The sequence below is a fragment of the Hesperophylax consimilis genome, chromosome 16 (genome assembly GCF_061612785.1).
Source record: "Hesperophylax consimilis isolate HC1 chromosome 16, BYU_Hcon_1.0, whole genome shotgun sequence".
In the NCBI taxonomy this organism is placed as follows: domain Eukaryota; kingdom Metazoa; phylum Arthropoda; class Insecta; order Trichoptera; family Limnephilidae; genus Hesperophylax; species Hesperophylax consimilis.
The window spans coordinates 9141937-9161409 of record NC_142851.1 but is presented as its reverse complement, the minus strand read 5'-3'; the positions used below and the strand labels follow the sequence as shown (position 1 = coordinate 9161409).

General features: G+C 33.7%; 1 protein-coding gene across 4 annotated transcripts; it reads right to left on the bottom strand.

Annotated features, from left to right (window-relative positions):
* Positions 1–463: 463 nt before the first annotated feature.
* AlaRS-m (alanine--tRNA ligase, mitochondrial) lies at positions 464–18377 on the bottom strand. 4 transcript variants are annotated; one of them, XM_089640863.1, is made up of 15 exons: positions 17982–18377; positions 17644–17891; positions 17072–17245; positions 16699–16844; positions 13851–14006; positions 12258–12402; positions 11783–11916; positions 9972–10278; positions 8994–9805; positions 8749–8910; positions 8544–8670; positions 8201–8418; positions 7588–7789; positions 6055–6183; positions 464–776 (listed from the first exon to the last, which is right to left on the bottom strand). In XM_089640863.1, exons 2-15 carry the CDS (start codon positions 17872–17874, stop codon positions 618–620), a joined length of 3102 nt encoding a protein of 1033 aa, XP_089496989.1. In that variant the 5' UTR covers positions 17875–17891; positions 17982–18377; the 3' UTR covers positions 464–617. The 4 variants fall into 4 exon arrangements, with proteins under 4 accessions (XP_089496989.1, XP_089496990.1, XP_089496991.1 ...); XM_089640864.1 differs by having other exon boundaries at positions 18122–18377; XM_089640865.1 differs by lacking the exon at positions 17982–18377 and having other exon boundaries at positions 17757–17785.
* Between the last annotated feature and the right edge of the window lie 1096 nt (positions 18378–19473).

Below are 19473 nucleotides of genomic sequence, written 5' to 3'. Positions count from 1 at the left end.
CGTGAAAAATGCTTGTACGACCATCCAATGTTTGACCGTTGTAAATGAAGGGGAGACCGTATATAGAGTCTAACTAATCTATTTATTTCTTCCCTTTCAAATTTAAAAATCACGGCGGAATACTCAATTTTCTCCATTGTTGACAGACAATGTCAGCTGACAACTTTGGAAGAGTGCCATAGACAAAGAAATGATCATGTCGAGGCCATCTATCGGATGTCGATAGAAATTGTTTTCTATGGTTACTTTATGTCAATGAGGCCGGAAACTTTTCAAACTACCCTCGTATGTAATTTTTCCTTGCAATTTACATAAATATGTATGTTTTGAATACTTAAATAAAAACTTTATTTTTCGACTCATCACTTGTCCCCCTTTGCACACGGATAATAAATATGGAGTATAATCTACTATTCAATAAAAAATACATAAATACACATATTTGAATATTTTATTTGTACAAATTATTAATTAATTGATTAAAATAAAAGCTACTTAGTAAATATGGCAGGGAGGTGCTCACAGAAACAGATTAATATAATCAACATAACTTAATAAGCACCTTGAAATTTTTGACTTTTTGAAAATATTACATGCCTAGATATAATAAAAAACGCTTAGCTACCGTGATCACATCTCTTTTTCATTTCCTTTTGAAGCCACTGGTCCTGTCTTTTGTCATCATCAGTAGAATTGGTTTTAAAATTGCTTTCGGCAAACACGGTGGCCCTCTTTATGGCATCTGCTACTAAGGATTCACAGTTGATGAGGCTTACCTGAAAATTTTGAAAATAACGTCAGTACTTTCTTATGTTAATATCGCACAAGAGTCACAACTGCTCAGAGCCAGTGGCAGGGGCATATGACTCATTTCTGGCCTTGAAACCCATTTGAAACCAACACGCCCAACTCCATTTTATATAGAAAAAAATATTGTGGCTGAAAGCTCAAACTTCATTGGCTTATTTATTTATTTATTTATTTGTTAAGACAAACACAGTACAATAAGATACAGTTAGAAATTTTTTAGTTATTACATAGTTGTAGTACCTATTACGTATGTCCATAAAATATCATTACGTAATTTCGCCTGAGATTGTTATAAAAGGAAGGAAGTGTGTGGATAGATAATAATAAATGAATTGAAAATAAGAATTATAATAAGCTCACGAATTGTAATTGACTGTTAATTCATAGGAGTTTTGAAAAATGATGTGAAAATATTTTTGAAATTTGTCATGCTAAGAAATTTAATAAGTTAGTTTTGTATGTTAGAAAGGAATCATGAAAGATGTCTAAATGTAGTAATTTTTCGTAATGGGTGTATGTTGTGATTGCGCGAGTAATTACTGAGTTGTTTGCTGCATTGGTATTGTTGGCTTCAATATGAAATAGTGTAGTGTGCCTGGTACGCCTCGTTGGAACATTTAAACCAATGACGGATAGCAATTCGGGACTATCTATTTTATTATTTAGCAGATTATGTAGAAACAACAGGTCTGACAATGTGCGTCTTTTTTGTAAAGTTAACATATTATTTGTAGTATTGTTGTATTTCTTGAGTAAATGTTTCGAAAATTTATTCTGTATACTTTCTACTAAATCTATGTATACCTTATATTGAGGATTCCATATTGTGGAAGCATACTCCAGTGGACTTCTGACCAATGAACAAAACAAAATTTTCAGAGTCTTAGCACTTTTGAAAAGTTTGCATATTCTTAATAGGAAACCTAGCATTCTGTAGGATTTTGAAATAATGTGTTCAATGTGCTTGTCAAAAATTAATTTGCTATCTAAGTAAACACCTAGATCTTTACACGTAGACATAGGTTGTAAAGGTTTGTTATTCAAGTTGTATGGATAGATGATTTTGTTTTTATTTCTAGTAAATGTAATCGAGTGACACTTAGATATGTTTAAGGACAATAAATTTGATTCACAATATACGCACAAATTATCAAGATCGCTTTGCAATTCCATACAATCGGGTAAACACTGTATAGCTTTATAAATTTTCATGTCATCCGCGTATAAAACAAAGTAACTATTTTTAAAGCATACGGAAATGTCATTTATATAAATATTAAATAAGAGTGGTCCAAGATGCGATCCCTGGGGCACACCTGAGATGATTTCCGTTAAGCAAGATGCAAAACCATTGACAACCGTGATTTGGTGCCGATTATTGACGTATGATGCGATCCATCTACAGAGGTCACCGTGAATTCCTAGACCTAATAACTTTTGTAAAAGAATATAATGATTAACACGGTCAAATGCTTTAGAATAATCCGTATAAATGGCATCTACCTGGCATCGCATATCCATTTGAGCATGAAGAAAATTTGTAAAATATGCAAGATTTGAAGTTGTGGAGCGATTTTTCATGAAGCCGTGTTGATTATTTAAGAGTGAGGGTGAGATAGTAGAATATAATTGATCGTAAACAATTCTTTCCAATACTTTACTTAGTATCGGTAATTTAGATATAGGTCGATAGTTCGAGACATCATTTTTACTGCCATTTTTATATATTGGGGTAATCAAGGCTGTTTTCCATTTGTCGGGAAATGTTCCTTCGGATAGCGATAATTTGAAAATAACAAAAATGGGGGGTGTCAATTGTTTACTACAATAATTTATGAAGATCCCTGGAAGTTGATCATCCCCTGGTCCCTTTTTGATATCAATGGACTTAAGGTATTTGAATGTGATGTCTTCATTGATCTCGATTGAGTTGATTATGCTATTTGAATTAGAGCAAAGACTGGCATTGCTTGTATGTGCAGGTTGAGCATTCGAAAATACAGATCCAAAATACTCAGAAAATAAGTTGGCTACTCCTCTACTGTCATTAGCAGTTTTTTCACCGTAAATCATATGATCAGGGATGGCAGGAGATTTTCTTTGAGAATTGACGTAGGACCAAATTTTTTTAACATTATGCTGTATACCGGATTCTATTGTAGAAATGTAGGTTTTGTAAGCTGCTGAAGCGACTGTTTTTTGCCTTTTGCGAAGCAATGAAAATGAGAGATAATCAAGGGGGTTCTGATGGCGCTTCCATTTTCTAAAGAATTTGAATTTTTCGTTTGTTATTTTTATTAAGGCTGCCGTGTACCATAGTGGGTATTTTCCAGATTTCACAACTTTCTTAGGAATAAACGCTTCGATGATCTGTTCAATTATAACATAAAACGAATTTAACGCTGTATTTACATCTGGTGCATTTATAACGGTTGACCAGTCGGTTTCTTTCAGTCTCTCATTGATCTCTGCATAATCTGCTTTATGGAATAATTTTATTGTTCGAGGAGTTGAGAGGGTTGCAGTAGTGGATGGAAATTCTAGTTCTACAATCAATGATTTATGATGAGCATCTTCTTTAACTAATGGGTGGTCGGCAAGCGACACATTAACTGAAGTGTTACAAAAGACGAGGTCCAAAATTCGACCGTATTTGTTAGGTAAATGGTTAAATTGGGTTAAATTTGCAAAAGATAAACAGTTAAGTAACGCGAGTGCGCATTGATCTCTATTACTTGGCATTTGTTGATTATTCCATTCGATATTGGGCATGTTATAGTCGCCAATGATTAAAAACTTGTCATTGGGAAAACGGATTGTTAAGTCAGAAATAGTATTGGTATGACTAGTAAATAATGCTAATCTTTCTGATGACTTTAATTTTGGACCGACGCTAGGTAAATACACGCAGCACATATGAATATTATAACAATGACGATTCGATTTTGATGTATTGACAGTTATCCAGATATCCTCAGCGTCTGATTTCCAAGAGCGAGGGGTAACAAAAAATTCTTTTTTAATTCCTATGAGTACGCCTCCGCCAGTTGATTTGCTAGTGCGGTGTATATCCCTATCATTTCTGTAAACAGAATAGCGATTATCGAATAATTCCTCATCTCGGATACTATCAACCAACCAACTTTCGGTAATGAAGATCAAGTCATAATTATTGAGCAGTATATTTTGATAAAATTCCAGTGTTTTCGAGCGCAAACCTCTTGAATTTTGATAAAAAATTATTAATGAATCATGCACTGAGAATTTTCGGTAATTACATTATTATGTTCGGTTTCTGTAGAATATATTTTAAGAATATTATATTCTAGAGTTATGTTATTAGTCATGAGTCCACTGGGCTTAGCAAAGCACAACATACTATTATTATCAATTAAAGTGAGTGAGTATATTATAGAATGTAGTAGTGAGCAGTTAGTGTAATTATTAGCATGTGGGGTTAGTGTAAAAAGGGTGATGTTGAAAAAATTATGAAAAAAAATACGAAAAAAATAGTAGTTATGAGAGGATAGGTGGTTTAACATTGCAATGGTAGTTAGATAAGGTTTTTTAGCTGTAATTCGCATGAGACGTGTATGGGTGGTGATGTTTCGTTTTTCCGTAGGTAGATTTTTGCACTTCTTATCCATAAAAACTGATAGTTGTTTTCGTTTTTAAAGGCTTTAGCGCACCTCAATGTAGATTTATTCTTCCGCGTGAGATGGTCGTTGACGAAGATCCTCTGGTCAGCTCCAACCATCCCGATGGCCTTGGTAGTGATTCCTTTTCTTTTCTTGATGGCTGCGACAAATTCGTCCTTCTTCTTGCGGGAGGTGAATTTGGCGATTATGTTACCCGGACGTCCATCTGTCGTGGCTTGTGTACGATGGCGCTTGCTGATTCTGCTAACGTATTCAATGTCGCTTTGATGGAGAGGGCATCCAATGACTGTTGCGATATTCGACATCATGGTAGGTAGATTCTCGTTGGTGGTCTCAGGCATTCCATGTATTTCTATATTGTTGGATAGAAGTTCCTGGTCCCTTTCATTGTTTCCCCTCTCTAACATGTAAACTGTTTGTTTTAATTCTGAGACCTCCATTTCTAGCTTATCAATTTTAGCTAATTTTTCGTTTATTGATTTCATATTACTTGAAAAATCTTCCATGACATTATTATTATAAATGATGACTTTTTCGAATTCCGCCATTTTACTGCTCATTTTTTCTATTTGTAGTGCCATTTTTCTAATCTCAACAGTTAGGAGTACGTTGCTTTGATCTGAGGAGCAGGATTGGGTATCTAAATTGTCCAGGGTTTGGATACAATTATTGCACTTCCACGCATCCTTTTTACCTTGCGACATGCGTTTAAAAACACTTGCCGAAATATCAGCGCATTCGAAATGGATGGTGCATTTGCAGGTTGAACACTTTATACACTCAGCCATTTTCAGCTGCTTAACGCAATATTTGCATGTTGTATCCATCTTATGTTTGGCTTGCGGCTGCAATAGATTACAATACTGTGGGTAGCTTGAAGATTTTTGAAGAATAACTAAAACTCTAGATTTAGCACTTTTTACACTACAGACAAGCACTCACTTTCGTATTTTAATGCACTTCTATGAATATTATCAGCTGGTATTAAAATTGTAGGATAAGGGTCGATGTTTTTAGAAGAAAATATAAGATTAATAGGGAGCGAAATGACAAACGTCAGACTTGTGATGATTGTTGTTATTAATTGAAAAATGAAATATTTAAAAAAATGAAATATTTACGCCTGAACATCCACAAAATAAAATAAAAGGCACTTTTTGGCCATGTTTTTTTCTCGCATAAATCAAAACAGGCGGATGGTGTTAAGGGGGAATTTAAACCTTATCGCCATCTACGTAAGGGTTGTTATTGATAGCGGCTCAATTTAAAATATTACACGACGTAATGCATCGCCTTAATTAAAAATATGGGTCCTTATTAGTGGTCACTAATGCAAGCCAGGTGTTGGCTTCTATGAATTAGGCAGGCCGCACACAAGAGACTTTAGTTGCATGCATCAATATCCATTACGGTATATGGAGGTGCACACACTTTTTTTGAATTTGTACAGATTTTGGAATAGTTTCCAACTATTTCTGCAACTAAAATCGTTTGTGTGCGGGCTGCCTTAATGTTGCTTAGGGATATCTCGGCAAGAGTTGTTACATTGCATATTATCAGTATTCATATTAAAATGTATGTTTACCTTCTTCCCTTTCATATGTGCCAGAATATTTGGATCTTGGTTCTTAGTCGCTGGAAGAACGTGTGTGTTAAACGTAGGAATGATGCTTTGCATCCATTTCTGTGCATTGAAATTTGGGTTGACAGAATCCTATAAAATAAAAATCAATCATTTATTAATTTATTTTCCTGGTTAGTCTTATTATCTGATGTTTTCTTAACCTTTTCAACGCAATCTATCCCACCATGGAACACATTTTTACACAATGTATCATCACTGTGGAGTGTGAAGTCACTAACTAACAAATTAACAGTTTTGAGATAATGGATGTTTTGTGGTTGCAATTTTAAATGTCTAATTAAGGATGATAACAAAAGTTTTTTTTAAATAATGGTTTCATTCAGTAAGTCTTAGAATATAATAATAGCATGGTCAGATCTTTAAATTGCACAATTTAATTTTAATTAATTTAAAAAATTTAAAGATTAAAATTTAGAGATTTTTTTGCAGTACTGGTTTTTTTAGTTTAAATATGAGTTATTTTTGTGCGTAAAGTCACTAAGGGATTTTAGTGTTTTTATTTTTAGAAAGGAGATGAACTGTTTGTGAAATAAGTGAGGGCGTATAATAACTAAAGGTAATTAGCTGGTTTATGTACTCGGTATGTTAACTTAGTTGGTCGGTAATATGTATAGTGCGTGAAAAACTGTTATCTTGGTAAATAGGTCAAACTATATATTTGTAGATGAAGTGGGTAGTTCGTATATGCAATACATATCTAAGAGGTTTGATAACTAACTAACAATCATGTCGTTTCACCGCAGGGGTAGGCAGAGAGGACGGACCGCCAAACAACTCAGTCTTGGCACACACCTTGCCTCATACATACTCTTCTATTATTCTGACTTCTGACATGGCCCAACTCAAGTATCTGATTCACTTGATCATGCCATGTCTTCCTCGGGCATCCCCGACTTCTTTAACGATAAACAACATGTCTGCCATAGGTCACTCCAGTGGTTCGCTATGTTTGGTGATTTAGCAGGGGTGCCCGGGTTCTTCGGGTGAGGTGTGTTTCGGATGCGCCTGCCCACCAGCTGCGTGGCGTGCCAGATCGAGAGAGGCTGGTTTCGGGAGACCCTTTGACCTCTCCAACTGGTCTCACTTGACCCATCGCCTTGCGCCGTAGCGAGAGGGGTATATTCATTCGTCCATCACTCCTGGACACACTGATCCATAGATTCATACCTACGCCTCATAACTTTTTCCTTCCTAGAACTTCCTCTCTCCTTCCTTTCCCCATGACATAAATCGATTTAGGGATTTTTCATGCAGTTATCAAAATTTACCTGTAGAAGTGGGGTTCATAATTAAATACTTTGACGAATCCAACTCATTTTTACCAAAAATGTTAGTAACTTTTCGCTTTATGGCGACGAACATGTTTTAATGAAACTTCATGGATGCAACAGCTGCATCGATCAGTTTAAATTATATTAAGATATGTTTTGTTCATGGAAGTAAATAGCTTTTGATAGTGGAAAAATATAATACCTGTGGAACACGACACGTCGCTTTGATGATTCCGCCGGCGCATCCCAAAACCAGGATTGGTTTATCAGCGCCGCATTCAATGGCAGTCGTTAAAGATAGATCACTCGGTTCCAATAAATATGAGCACACCAGGAAATGGACCACAAATGGCTTAGTCGGCGCATCTAGTATTACTGATGTTATCTCTGCCTTAACCAACTCGCTGGAAAAAAAAAATCATAATCTCAACTGATGAAAAATATTTGCAATCACATATTCTGAATATCTTTTTTGTGGTGTGTGAACATAATGAAATCTTCTAATGATTCACAGAAATTTGCATGTAAGAAGAAACAAGGCCCAGAGCCAGTGGCGGCTCGTGACTTTTGGGTGTACTAGAGTGCTAATATTATAAAAAATGGCATTTTTGATGTTGTAGCTGAAAACGATTTTTTTTTTTCGCCACTGCCCAGAACTTGAGTACATAAAATTTTGATTTAAAATTGGGATTTAAAAAATTATTTATTTTTTAATAAAATGTAACCAAAAAAAACACTACTCTGTACCAAATCCCGGTTATCGGTGCTGATGCTGTCGATGCTATTTAGCATATTTGTTAAATTAAAAAACTTACACAAGGGTCTTAGCACCTTTATCTTTGATCTTTTTTTCCACAGCTACCAGAGTTTCTAAGCATTCTGCCCTTATTCCGTGAGGTGATTCATCACCCTTGCACAGCTTGTTCAAGTCGTTTTTGATTTTGTTAATTTTCTCCAATAGTTCCTGCTGGTTAGTATCATTGTACTCTAATTCTTTGTGTAAAAGTTGAGCTTGGTTGAAAAGGGAGCGAATCTGAAAAATAAACAATTTTTTCTCCAGCATATAAATAAACAAAAATTCAAAGACTAACAAAGTCACATTACCCATTCTTGTACCCACATTAAAAATATACATATATTATTCAAAAAACATTGTACCTCGGTAGCTAAATTTCCTGCCACGGCTCTCACAGTGGGGGCATGTCCTCCAGCACCACGAACGCCGGTAATACAGAAATCCTTTATGCAGTCAGTCGAAACAACATGGGTGCCGCAGCACAATTCCCTGGAATAATTACTGACATATTAACAATGGAAGAGTCTAAAGATAAAACTTCAAGAAGTTCTATAATTTATTACGCACCTGGAAAATACACTTCCTGCTCCGAGGAGATCTATTTCTACTAATCTCAAATTCTTCTCCGGGTAAATTTCTCCTGGAACAGTAGTTACTTCTCCGATTGACATCAAATCTTGACTGTTGATAATGGCGGTAGTTACTGGAGTGGATTTCGAACAGGCCATTCTAAAAAAAACAATTCTTAAATTGCAGATCATTCCTCAAATAAATACTCATCGAATCAAGAGTTTTATTTATATAGAAATTACCTGACCAATTCTTGTGCATCATTTATTGATTTTACTGAAAGTTTCTCTCCGTAGACTGCAAAATCAAGAATAAGCCCCGAACCCGTTACTTTCGAGCTTAGCTGACAAGTAACACTGTCCGGCAGAACTTTCTTTATTGCGGCATTCAACAAATGCGTTGCTGTATGATGTTGCATAACCCGCAATCTGTTTTCCTGGTCAATGGCTAACTCTGCAGTATCACCTACACTTAATTCCAGGTTTGCATTCAACGGTATGTGACTAAATCTTCCAGAATGCAAAACTAATCCACGTATTTTAGAAACACCTTTAACTTGAAATATGGCTCCATTTGTCAAATGAATCTCGCCGACGTCGCTAGATTGTCCACCTTCTTCACAGTAGAAGTTGGTTTTATTAAACACAAAGTGGTATTCATTATCAGAGTTGATATTCAGCCTACTTGACGATTCACCTTTATCTGTTAATATTCCTGTCAATTCCGAATGTAAGTTTGGGAGGTTTAATGACCCATCATTGGCAAAAGTGTACTTGTATTTGTATTTGTCCTCCGTTTCTGCCACATTACCATTTATTAAATTGTCAATTTGTAGATTTAATGACATATTGACTGCGGAATTGGCGGTTTCGGTGAACACGGCTTTATGCTTTGATTTATGTTCTAAAAGAAGTTCTTTAAATGAATTGTCGTCAACTGACAAATTATTTATGCTGGCTACTTTGTTGATCATCTCTTCGTCCAATCCGAAAGTATCATACAGTTTAAAGGCAATATCTCCAGGAATCATTTCACCACCTGCATTCACCATAGCCTGAAATAAAAATATCTGTTAACACCAACAAGCCATTTTTTTTTCTTCTTATATTTATCTCAAAGTTAAAGGAATTTGGTCCAATCTTGGATCAAATATTGGTTTGAATAAAAGTACCTATAAAGTAATATAGTATGTAATAAATTTGATATATACTAAAATTTACCATCTTAAACTGTTTATATCCTTCGGTCAAACCAGGAGTTAGTTCATAATCTAAATGAATTGTTTCTGGATATTTTTTCAGCAATTCTTTCCTCTGTTTATTAAGTGATTTTTCCAGGGCGGCAAAGGTATGTTCTTCGTGGTCTATTATCTGCTTTATTTCTTTCTCCTTTTTACGTAATTCAGGATATGCTGCTCCTAATTTTCTCGAAATCTCTTCATATAGGGATGATAGCATTCCAGAGGGACAATTGAATGTGTGATGACTGAGGCCAATTGATTTACGAATTACATTACGCAGACGCAAACTGAAATTATATTGATGGTAATTTACTAAAAACATATAAATAAGTTTAGCTAATGAGCACTGCAGTCAGAATAAATATACCTGCCCTAAAGTCAGATCTGCATACCTTTTCGACAGCCTGGAGGCAAACCACGTGACAACCCATTTGACACCAGCCGGGTTCGCGCATTTTTTGAATAAACTATATCAACATTTGCAATTTGACCGACATCTAGTGCTCATCAAATAATTTACAGAATAACGCATCCATTATAGTTTCTTGTGCATTCAAAGGATGTAAATATAGAAATGGTAAACAATCACTAATATTGGATTACATTCCACAGGTATGCATTCATTCACTTAATTTTAAGCTTATTTTCAGTTTAATAATAACAGTTTTATTGACACTTACTATCAAAGCGAAATGTATAGCGATGCAAAATAATCATTTACTGCAGTGAGTAAATTGTAAACTAAATATTTGGTTTTTGTAAATAAGCTGAATCTTTTTAAACAGATAGGGATTTGTAGTTACGGCTAGAGACGGATAAAGCAAGGAATTAAAGCACCACAGGGACGCCTTGTTTGGAAGCAAATTTCATTTTCGAAGACTAAAACACTAGGTAGTATTGCAGTTGCCTACAGACTGTCTGATTCGTTTATTAAAAAAATCACTGAAAGCAACACCCACGCACAACTCCCCCGCCCCATATTGGTTTGTTCCCCTCACAAGTAAGGGCGGCTCTGTTATTTGATTACTCTGTACTAATAAGTCATTATATTCAAGGTTAAGCTGAACTTTTAAAAGTTGATAAAGAATCAGGAGTAGAAATAAGGTCTTTCACAGCACATATTCACAATAAATAACACCACTTAGGAAATATGTGCCCCAGTTAACTTTTCAGGGGTTTTTACATAGGAATAGTTATATACAGGGTGTCTGGGGGTAAAGTGCACAAACTTCGGGAGGTGATTCTACATGATGATAGAAGTAAAAAAGATAAATAACTTTTTACGAAAGTCTGTTGGTTTTTTTTTTTATACACAAATATTTTTCCATTGAAGAATATTATTTTCTCAACACAAAAAATTCATATTTTGTACCTATAAACTATCTTAAAACATTTAAAATTCGAAAATATTATTTTATCCTTTTTACTTGTACTAACATATAGAATCACCTCCTGAAGTTTGTGCACTTTACAGCCCGGACAGCCTGTACAAATTTATCATCCACTATTATACATAACTGAACTGCCCCAGCAACAATCTTATGTATTTATTAAGTCATAAATTGAAGATGTCCATTAAATAAGTGTACTAGATAATGAGGTGTACATAATATGGCAGTTAGTCCCAGAATTTCTGCACTGAAATAAATCTAATTCGTTTACACTCTAAAAAAATGTGTGCTAGCGAACCTCTTAACAGTAAGCAGATGATGGTGTGATAATCTGGATTAACTATTGCTATAAAATTAGAATTTTATATCAATGTGATGAATAATGTTAAAGATAGATTACTTGCGACAAGGAACGACACCATCAGCTAAACAAATGCTGATCATTCTGGAATGGTCTGCCAGAGTTCTGTATGCGTTGTCCAGTTTGGCTTGTTCGCCAAACTGTCCGTTGTAATAATCCACCCCATTACTTTTCTGCAACATCAAATTATTAGTTTTTTTAGGTATATATCAACAAATGTCATAAGAATGCAAAGACGACAAAAAAAACTTATGTACAATGCTGTGGATAAGGAATGGTGCATAACATGTGATAAAAGCTTGCTGGCTTCTGGTTCTTGTCAAGAAAAGGATTTTTTGTTTTTAGTTCTTAAAAAAATTTCACTAGACACCAAAATATCATCTACATTTTTTACTCCAAATAAGCTTAGGAATCATTTGGTGAAGACCGTTAGGTAAGTCCTGACACACTCTGTATTTTAAATCTTATCTTCATAAGATAAACTATGTATGCATATTTTTCACATAATATTTACCTGGTGAATTTTTTCTAACAGCGGTAAGAATAAATCCGTGTCATAATTAGATGTTTTATTTTGCAACACAGCAGTTAACCTTTCCAATCCCATGCCGGTATCAATGTGGCACTTCGGCAGTTCACTTATTGCAGTTTCACTTTGTCTGTTGAATAATGCACGCATCTAATGTCAATATATGGAAAATCAACACTTAAGGCACACACAATGTCAAAAAGGTATGGTAAACTTGTCAAATTCCGCTGCATGCAAAGGTTCTTTAAAAAAACTACACTTGATTTCAATGTTTCTATTTTTGATACTGACAATTCGTGGTGGAATTCCATTATAATAATATAATAAGAGGTTTTAAAACATATTTCCACTATATTTTATTTTTAACTTTTATCCCCTACCCCAAATGTAATGTATTATCAGTAAATCACAAAGTAAAACAGCGTAAAAAGTTCAGAACTTATTGTTTTTCTTTTTCTTGTCATTTGTATGAGGTTTTTTATCCAGTTAAGAATTTTTCCTCATAAAACTTATTAATGTAACATAAATTCAGTCAATTAAATACAATCATCAGATGGTGATAGTAATAAGGCTAATCAGCCGCAGTACTAGTTAGTTAGAAACATGAAGGGTATTGTTATAAGCCCTAGCTAGTTAGAGGATTACGAAAGAATCCATAAAATCAAAAAAAAAAAATATTATATAAGCCATAGATAAAGAAATATTTGTACCAGTCTGAAGATGGCCTTAACAGACTGAACCAGTTACGGTCATAAATAAAATATAGTGGAAAAAAGTTTTAAAACCTTTTTATTATATGACTTGATTCCAACTTAAATATCAAATGGAGACACCTATTTAAGTGAAGGGGGGTTCAATTAAACATGCACAAAATAGGTTTTTAGGGTTATATTAATAATCTGTGTATATTTCCTAACCATCAAACTTAAATTTTATTGAGAAAAAATGGAACTTTATTGCATCTTTTACCATCTCCCACCAGATAAATAGTTTTATCTTGAAGTAATTAAATTGAAACCAAGTGATATCTATAATTTTTTGCGTGCTATTAAGCGTGCAGCGGAATTCGACAAGATTAATAAAGGTACTTTGAAGACGGTGTAAATGCTTTTTTATGTGACACCTCACAAGGAAACCGGTATGGACAGTATACATACAGACAGGGCTAATATGGAAACTTATAGACATGACAAGGCTTATATGGAAACGATCTTCACAGCACGTTTTTGATGTTATGTGTGCAAATACCTTTGACAGGCTTAAACACGTGAACAAATGCTTGTAAATGTATTGCAAAATATGAAATTCAACCGAAGATACAAGCTATAAATTCCAATAAAAACTCGCTTCAAAGCTTAGATTAAATCTCAGTTTTCATAAAACTTTTAAAATTAAAAAGAAAGGAGGTATTTTCTATATTCTATCAAACAATATTTATCACATAGAATAGCGCTGTGTAGGTAACTACATTCAAATATAGGTACCGAGTCAAAATTTTACACTGAGTTCTAGCAGATAAAAAAGAATTGATATATAAATTCTATATAAAGGTAAAATATGTATGTATTTAAAGGTTACCTATTAAACTGAATAAAGACAATGTTCCATATTTCCACGAGGCTATTGTCTTCTCTTCGGTAGTATATTTCCGTGCAGGGTCCACATGGACCCGTGGGCCCCATTTCCCAAAAGTTATCTACTTTACTACCAGGAACAAGATTCTTCTCCTGAATTCTGTAAAAAAATGTAATTACCAATGAAAATCACAACACCTTAATGTTATTGTCAACTAGAATTGCAAACATAAATTGTTTTTAATGTTCTCCTGATGAAGGAAGGGTTCTTCCGAAACCAGTAGTGTAAATAAAATTAAAGTGCTCAATAACAAATTATATGTTTTTATTGTAAATTATGACAAGCCACAAAGTTAATGCTTTTTACAACTACATAAAAAATGGTATTACCATAATGAGACTTGGCTTCGAAGTTTTACATAAAACAATTTTCTGGCATTACTTTCTATATGACAGTAGGTAGTCTAAAGTACTAAAGGTATTTAAAGATTATTATTTAAAGATTATTATTTATTTAAAGACATTTCTCCATAAAATAATACACAACGAAATAGACTGCTCAGAACTTCTATCCCAAATAAATTTTAACACCCCATCTAAAAGAACTCGACACACCAACCTTTTTTACACAACTAGTAATAATACAAACGCTGCAGCCAATTCCCCTATTTCTCGCATCCTTCAAACATTCAACTCAATTCAAACAAGCACAAGTACCGATATATTTTTTGATTCTCTCCCTCTATTTAAGAAAAACTTTTTTAGCACACTAAATTCGCCAACATAACACATACAACCACACACAGACACACACGCACACGTACACACACACAAACACTCACACACACCTCTCTCCTTCCCCAGCACACTAATTAACTTAACTTAAAAATGTAACTTAACCGTAAATGTATAATATACCTCCTATGTATATATCTCAGCGACATGTCATTGGTACCAATTATTATACTAACTTTTATAACTTTGTAACTATTGTCATCTATGTAATTATGTACTGTTTGTTTCTGCAATAAACAAAAATAAAAATAAAAAATGTGTATTGAATTAATCATTATTTTAATGATCAAGTCGCACCTCAGATCATAGGTCAGCAAAACAACTTAATTGTTGACATTGGCAAAGTCATAAACCTACATAATATTATATTTAAGAATGATATTCAACCACGGTAGCTAATGGTGAATAGTTGTTGTGATTGCAAAATTATTGACATTTTAACCAGTAATTCAATAAAAAAATTTTACAATGAAATTAATGGTTTGAAAAATGTGAATAATAAATTATTGAACATATCACCATATAGTAGTCCACGAGAGAGGACGTATGTGACGTTATTTTCTAGTATCTTTTGTCTTTTTCGTTTTAGACAATATATGTGTAAAGGAAGAGGATGATCGTCCATGACGTACATACAACCTCTCTCTGCGATTACTATACTATCGTAGTAAGTAAAAGCACAGTATTTTCCTTGAAAGTACCAAGAAAGACACTGTGTTTGTTCTTACCACGGCAGTATAACATTAACCAGTATGCCTTCCTGAAATTTATTAAGTTTATTTAAATAATTTTGTATGTAAAAAAAACTTTTCCTAACCTAACCTTATCTATATTAACGTAACATAACCTAACAAACCTAAACATGACTTGACCTGACCTGAATTGACCTGACCCGACCTGACCTGACCTAACCTAACTTAACCTAACATGACCTGACCTGACCTAAACTAACCTAACCTATAATAATCTAACCTTTTAAATAAAAAATTGATTTAAAAAGAAAATAATAATTTTTTTTAAATGCCTAAATACCTTTATTTAATTTGATTTTATTTCCACAGTTTGTCAAAATAATACCTACCTAATTTGCAGAGATGTGCTTTATTTCAAATAAATCCATTTCAAATGGAAATGCAAAATGCAAAATGGGTATTTTCCATTTTGCATTTTAAATGCTTTTCTCAATGCATTTTCCATTTTAAATGCTTTTTTGCAACATTCTTCCTACTATCTCCACTCATCTTTTTTTTATAAGCCCCAAATATCAATCGGTCCTCAACCTCGCTATCAGATAATTTTCATTTGTCAAGTTGCTCCTTGGTAGGAGCCCTGACGATTGAGTGATACCATTACAAAAAATACTGATTCAAATACTGAACATGTGGCCACGATTTCCAGGCCAATTTCTATGTTTTTACGTTGGCAACATTAGTCCCACGCAAATTTTTTTTGGTTTCATAATCTGTAGTCGTGGTGTTTTTGGATTTACCATCATGTAATATGTTTGTTCTACATTGATGTCCATTATTAAATGACAAAATTGTTTAAAAATTCTATAATTATTTTTGTTTGACCTGAGAAACCATTTTGCATTTTCAATGCATTTTGAAAACAGGTATTTTGCATTTTGCATTTTCAAATGGAAAAGTTTTGACCCATTTCCATTTTGCATTTCAAATGGTTTTGGGTACCCATTTTGCACATCTCTGCTAATTTGCATAGAGTAAATGGTAATAACGTCTCTTCTAGCAACTCATATAGTATGAGGAATAACAACATAAGAAAAAGTAATCAATAGATTATTTTAAATGGCTGTCATCCCATATAATGAAATTTCATTTGCGAATGTTCATTTTATGTAATTAAAAATTAGAATGCTAAAATTAAACATTTCCCAAATGCAGATGGTTTCTTTTTATAGTAATTAAGGTGAATCAAAAGGTTTTATTTAAAAAAAAACATATTAAGCGTGACCAGTGATCACAAATAATTAAAAAATATATATATATTTATATCAATCATTATCTCCAGAATAATATCAGACTTAAATTGATTACCCAATGCTCCTCCATATGTCACGGCACTCAAAATCTGGCTCCAAGCCCATTTCTTTATCTCCACCAAAGTAAGTGATAGTAAGTTTGTTTGGGTCAATTGCGTATGGACCGGTTAGCAATTCCCAAGCCATTTGACAAGCTTCCACCTAGAAAAAATAATCCTATGTTGGTATGTTCATTTTATCCAAATCAAATTTTATACCAAGAGTTTTCAGGTAAACATAATAACTCTGAATGTTGTCAGGCAAAAAGAAGATTACATGAAGGTTAATTGATTAACATCACTGGTTTTTTATCAGTGAATTATACATTATGTATTGTGACAAATTATGTAAGGTTCTATTTTTAAATGGTTATGTGCTGTATTGATTACCTTGTAATAATCTCCGAATGACCAATTTCCCAGCATTTCGAAGAATGTGTGATGGTAGCCATCCGTGCCAACAATATCCAAGTCGTTGTGTTTTCCCCCGACTCGGACACATTTTTGAGAATTGGCAACTCGGGGGAACGGTGGAGAAAACTGTCCTAAGAAAACGCCCTTAAACTGAAAAAATAAAAGTTAGAACATTCAATGGTACAGGAAGAAGTTAATGGACTATTAATAGATGGATATTTAAATAAACGGTAAATATTTGGGATCGCTGGCCACGCTTAATTAAATTATTGTAAATGGCTGTCATCCAATACAACAAAAGCAAATTTTCATTTTAATTAATTGAAAAATAGAATGTAAAAATTAAAATTTCCCAAATACAGATAGTTGCCTTTTGTAGTAATTAAGGTGAAACAAAAGGTTTTTTTTAAATCTTACTATGCGTGGCCAGCATTCCTGAATAATTAATTACCAAATAAACATATCATTACAGTGATTGTTGTGTGCGTTTCCATCACTTTATAAGCACCTATATCAAGTAATAATTTTGCAATTTATTGACCATTTACCTGGTTCATTCCAGCATTGATGAAGGGGACAGTAGGATCACAGAATGGAACAACTGGACTCGACGAAATAAACTTATGACCATTCTTGTTGACGAAAAAGTTTAAGAACTCACTGCGTATGTCTTCACTACTTTTCATTGAAGAATATGCACAGTATTGGCACGTTGTTTTTAATATTCTGTCATGGAAGAGCTTTTTCAAGTGACGTGAGGAAGTGGTTGCCAAAATCATTTTACTGCAGGTATTATCTGAAACAGCAATTCTCATGAGAATATAACTAAAAAACGGGTAGGTTTGTTTTAATTCAAAAGAAAATATGGTATTTTTTGGATAGTTACACAATTTCACAGCGGCTAAGATAGGACTAATAAATTAATAGACATAAATAGCATCTGGCGACTGGTGACTCTTCAGTAAACAATTACGACTCTTTAAAATACATTTATTTCGGAATAAGATAAAAAATAATATAATATACCGCACTATCACACGTATAATTCAAGAACCAGAGAAACTCCGATGTTTGAACTCTTCAAATGATCAGCAAAATAACTAAATAATCAACATTGAAGTCTAATCAAATTTATGAAATCAGCGAATCGAGCATAAATAAGAATCGAGTGAAATCACCATGAAATCACCGAAATCACTGATACATAAATAAACCATAAATCAACTATCTAAAATAAACCCCATAAATAAACCACTCTACCACCACTGATATCAAATCACATTTTTTTTTGACGTTCATATTATTTCAAATGATTTTGTCTATGCTCGAAAGAAAATAGAGATGGTCGATATTCCTGACCCGATAACAAGGAACTGCTTCCTTTGCTAACACTAGAATCAAGGAACCGTCAATATCATTTCTTTGAAGAACATATTATTTGGTGAAGTTGCTGAATTTCTCTTGGCGGAGTTCTTAGTGGAAAAACTAAAAACGCCCACCAAATTTTGAATATTTTTTTTTAACATTTTCTATTGACATCAATTTCGACCAACTTAAAATTTAAAAAAATATATATTATACCTACTCAGTTTGAATGAAGCAAAAATTTAAATTTCTTAGAAATCTGGGCTTGCCAAGGCGCCATGGAGCCAAGGAGCCTAAGCGCTGAAGATACCCATCGTCTAATACAGCGTCCTTGAGGTTTTAGCAAAAGGCGACGTTTGGCATAAGGCCGGTCCTAACTGTACCTACCCACCAAATTACATAGTCAAATCAGGGAGTCGTCGATACAACTTATCGATGAATACCCTACTTTCTTTTGTTTGATAAGAAAGGGGGGTTCTAAAGGCTGGAACAAACAAAGTTGGTATAGTCAGTACGAACCATTATAATCAATTATTCTAAATTACGACAGAGTTGAGGGGCTTAATTTTAAAACCGTGCTAATGTTATGTCAGGTTCAGTGACCAAATATTTTCAAAACATTGTACAAAAACATTTGACATTGGCCCTGCCCCAGTGCTTGATGTTTGGATAAACATTTGGTTAAATGCTTGTGGTGATATTGTCTCTGAAGACGTGGCTTTGAAGGTACATAGGTCTGCCATATTAGAAGGTCACTGTACTTAATTTTAAGAAACAGTCCGCTGCAAAAAGTCTTTGGTTCTTACTAATCAAGGGTTTGACAAGGACGGTTATTTCATAAAATTTGAACAATTTATCAAATTTCAAAGATAAAAGATCTGTGAAAGTTCTATTCGATTTCTGTTAGTATAACATAATGGGCCGGTTGTTTCACAACAGTTATTTAGTAACAGAACTTGAATAGGACTTTCACGGAACTGAAATATTAACTTTGAAATTTTGCAATTGTTCAA